We start from the raw sequence: 4,648 nt of genomic DNA on the forward strand, positions 1-4,648 counted from the left end.
ATATATGATCTTTGTTATAAAAACAAAATTAAATACATGACAAAGGATTCCCAGAGCATTATGGGTTATCTAGAGAAACAGTACTGCAGTAGCTCTCTGTCTATAATCTCCCCTCCAATCTGACCTGAACATGAGACCAGCTGTTCAATAAGGGATTAGTCTCTGACATGAGTCCTTTGCTCATGGGTGTAGATTTAGCTACAGGATTTTTCTTTTTATATCAAAGGGGTGGGAAGAACCTGTAAATATGTGAAAAAAGTTGAGCTGCTAGCCAAACAAAAGAATACAAAATATCAATATGCAATATTTATATGGAAAATAAAATCCCTCCCCTTGCATTTGGGTTCCCGCACACACTGCACGGGTTAACTGCCCATTTTTTGTCTAGGGTGACTCTTTAAAGCGGTTTTATTTACTTGATCCCTGCTCCCCCGGCCGTCTCTGCTTACCTGTCTCCATAACGCTCCAGCTGTCAACTGCCCCTCGGCATCCTCAAGTCTACCATCGAGTAGTTCAGTAGACGTGATGATGTCAGCAGGCCTCCGACCACCTGAGCAGAGATGGTAGAGGCGGTGGGTGCCAGTCTTGGAGCCAGCAGGAGTTGGGATCAGGTAAGTAAACCTGCTTTAAAGGATCCCCCTAGAGATTAATGAGCAGTTAAACTTCAGAAACCAGAAGTTTGACGGAAAGTTCGAAAAGTTTCGAATTCTAACCAATAAAATGGCTGCAGATGACAAAAAAAGCTTAATCTCTACGTTGTTTGGAAAAATACCATTATTCTTATGTCATTTTAAGGAATACCATTTTATTAACGGCACGTGTTTTGAAACCTGAATTATCAATGAGAAGGGATGCCTCAATGAATAATATAGAGCCAGTAATGTTTTCATGCATCTTTATGTATGGTTTCTCTTCTCAATACCAGTGTCTATGGTCATCACCTTCCCTGTGAACTGTGTCCAAGTTCGAATGGCCGGCAACAGAAATAGTGGAGTCTACACTATCTACCCCGGAGGAGAGAACACAAAGGGCATTAGCGTGTACTGCGATCAGGATACAGATGGAGGAGGATGGACTGTAAGTGTTCCTCGGTTCAGCATCTCTCAGAGATCAGGCTGCCCTAGAAAACTGTCAGAGTTGCCAAATTGTCCACCCCTTATTTTATGATCTGGAAAGTTAACCTGAAAAACATTATTAGGGCATGCTACTATCATGTAGTCACCGTTCCAAGCTTGCTGCCGTGATGGACTACAATCTTAATACAAAGTAAACTAAACGTGAGATTGTAGTCCATCAAGGGTGTAAGCTTGGAGCAGTGACTTTACAACACCCAAAGTAGCCCCACTCCAGAAGGAAGGACAGTGTCAGCACCAATTCAGAGATTATTTGAGGATCTACAGCCGAGTGATACGCAAAGAAGATACATTTTTGTTAATAGTTATGTTACTTAAATGCATTTTTAAGATTTAACTCCTGACTTTAGTTTCATTTTAAACTGGCCTTTTAATATGACAGATGCATGAATTTAGAAGTGTAATAAAAGGTGAAAGACAGTAAAACACTTTTGATAAATATATTATAATTTTTTTATTCAGATATGTATATTGGGCCAAAAAAGGGACATCTAAGGAAGAAAGAGGGATAGAGGGATTTGGTTTTAATAGGGACAGCCTCTCCAAATGAGGAACAGTTGGAGGTATGCACAAGTACTCGTCCCTTTTTTAGTTTTGCTGCTGGATTAAGTTTCCAAACAAGGACAAAATGTAAAAAAAAATTCAATACATACAACCCTAGTGCTTTAAAGTTACACTTAACTAAGAAGTTAAATCTTAAAGATGCATTCAAGTACCTCCAATAATGCGGATCACAAAAAAATGAAATTTTTTGATATATTATATAAAAGTGATCAGCAAACCCACAGGTGCTAATTTTCCACCACTTATTTTTCCCTAAAGTGACACTAAACTCAGAAGTTAAATCTTTAAAAAGCATTCAAGTACCTTAACTATTAACAAAAACATATCTTATTTGTGTGTCACTCAGCTGTAGATCTTCAAATCATCTTTGAATTGGTGCTGACACTGTCCTTCCTTCTGGAGGGGGGCTACTTTTGTTCCCCATGGTCCCTGTGTGTGTTGTAAAGTAGTCACCACTCCAAGCTCACTCCCTTGATGGACTACAATTTCGTTACAAATTAGTAAAACGCAAGATTGTAGTCCATCACGGGAGTGGTGCACAAATAAGATACGTTTTTTGTTAATAGTTAAGGTAATTAAATGCATTTTTGAGATTTGGCTGAGTTTAGTGTCACTTTAATACTGCACTTACCCAATTATGTACTAATCAGCAAGTTCTTATCGGTGACTGGATCATTGAAATTCTCATACTATCTTTATTCAACATTTTTGTTCAGGTTATACAGAGAAGAAACAATGGAAAGCTTGACTTCTATCAGCGCTGGAGGACATATGTGGATGGCTTTGGAGACCCAAATGAGGAGTTTTGGCTTGGTAAGTAACATAACGGCGTAATAAACAGGGCAGTGCGAGAGCAATAAGTATTTTAAAAGTGCAGTAACCACTACCAATGAGAGGTCAGCCATAGACAGATCAGGTAAAGGTGAATTTTCAATGGTTGCTTCATAGGGTAGCACATATTACATGATATTGGTGTCTGTGTCAACTTATATAATGAGGCCAGTAAGGTACATGGTAAGTTAAGATTTGGGGTGCTTTTAGAATAAACCTATGATATTTAAATGCGCATCCAGAAATCAAACTAGGTAGCCAACATTTTTGTTTTTGCCAACGTTCAAGTCATACATATTTTGTATCCTATATTTTAACGGGGGCTTTCGTTTCTAGTATGCTTTTTGCTGCCATAGCCTAGAGTGTATTCTAAATGTAGCGATGCAGCTTGGCTGTGGTCAGCCTGAGCTTTAATTTGCATTGTTTCTGTATTCGATGGGATTCAGACTATTGTTTACTTCTGCCTGTTGCTGGGGAGTGTTCCCCAGCAGAGGAAATATTACTGAACCATGAATATTTATTTCTCTCTGAAAAATCACTAGGAAGTTTATTGCCAGTGGTGTATGCTGGGGAGAATATAAACATTTGGGGGGCCTTCAAGAAGGGTCTTTGCCTCCTGCACTGCGGCCTTGAGAGGAGGTTGTGCTGGAAATCTGTCCTCTGCAGGTCTGCTGCCAGGAGAGGGTCTTTGCTGCAAGAGGGGCCTAAGACTAAGGCCTAGGGAATTTATACTGTCTTGATGGAGGGTACATCAAGTAGGAGTGAAGCAGTGAACCTGTCAATTAGATCTAAATGATCTCAGAAGTGTCTCTATGTTCCCGCATAGGAGAATTACCCCTCTATACGTTTAGGAATTTTCACTAAGACGGGAAGTGATAGGAAATCCCAAATTTTAGAGCTTTCAGTAGAGCAAGAGGGGAGAACGGTTTAGCCCTTCACTACTCTATCCACGTAAAAGCAAAAAATGTTGGCTATACATACACTCAAGTAGAGTAATCACCTTTTTGTATCCGTTGTTGTAGGTCTGGATTCTATGCATAAACTCACTTCTACTCCTGTGCAGTATGAGCTGCGCGTGGACCTCCGTACCGAAGATGAAACAGCATACGCTGTTTATCGCACCTTCAGCGTTGGATCATCTAAAGACAGATACAAGCTAACAGTCGGTGACTACTCAGGCACAGCAGGTAAAGCAATGAATTGTCTCTTAATAAAAGGTCAAAGTGTCCTTGCCAATTCCTGTAAGCTTAAAGCTGAACTTCAGGCTCAAAAACGTTAATTTAAATACACTCCTCAATGGCCACAAAGGATATAAATCTATTTTGTGTGTGCCAAATGCCTTTAAAAACCCATAGAAACCTTGAGAAACAGTGTTGACATCATCACTGTGCTATACATTTTCTGTACAAAGAGCAGAGCTGTAGTAGGCTCCACCCATTGCAGGCTATCTGCAGTAAACTACAGGAGGGGATGGCTACAAGACCACCCTTCACAAAATAGAGAGAGCAACAGTGATCAGCCATTATTACAGGAGGAGAAAAACACAAAAACTCCAAGCATCATATAATATATTTAGACAATATGTATTTACCTTGGAGTTTAGCTTTTAAAGAAAGCACAATTAACCTTAACGTTATTGTGTAAACTACTAGCCCCATCACATCCAGCCTGTGTAACAACCATGGCTCTCCCAATAGATACAGTGGAGAAAAAATAAATAAAAGCATAGACATGAAGGGACAGGAAGTGTGTGCAGGATTACAACGTGAATATAAAGGTAGAAAGCCTGGAAAAAGAAAATTAATGTTGCCTCTATTGTTAGCTCCCATGTCATAGCAATAAAGTTAAGTGAAAAATAGGGCTGTGGAAATTAAAGATTAATTTCTCGATTAAAATCACCGGACTCCACCCCCCTTCGTTAGCCGACAGAGCCACTTGGGCCGGTGAGTTTGCCCAAGAAACGTACTGCATGAGCGCCAGCCAATGCATTGGCCTATACACATACAGCACAGCAATGAAGTAATAAAATGAACTAGGATCACACTAATCCAGCACGTTATTATTCTGAGTTGCCCCACTCAAGCGGCGGCCATATTGAGTGGGGCACGTGAGATTAATAA

At 40.0% G+C, this 4,648-nt stretch overlaps 1 protein-coding gene across 1 annotated transcript in view; it reads left to right on the plus strand.

Annotated features, from left to right (window-relative positions):
* The window catches only part of LOC108786287 (tenascin-N-like), a 45,821-nt gene that overhangs the window by 33,496 nt on the left and 7,677 nt on the right, over nt 1-4,648 (plus strand). The window contains exons 11-13 of the mRNA XM_018555539.1: nt 914-1,077; nt 2,414-2,510; nt 3,551-3,715. Coding sequence (XP_018411041.1) covers nt 914-1,077; nt 2,414-2,510; nt 3,551-3,715 — 426 coding nt within the window. The remainder of the gene's footprint in view (nt 1-913; nt 1,078-2,413; nt 2,511-3,550; nt 3,716-4,648) is intronic.

This window comes from Nanorana parkeri, unplaced genomic scaffold, assembly GCF_000935625.1.
Source record: "Nanorana parkeri isolate BGI_ZX_2015 unplaced genomic scaffold, ASM93562v1 scaffold201, whole genome shotgun sequence".
Taxonomy (NCBI): Eukaryota; Metazoa; Chordata; class Amphibia; order Anura; family Dicroglossidae; genus Nanorana; species Nanorana parkeri.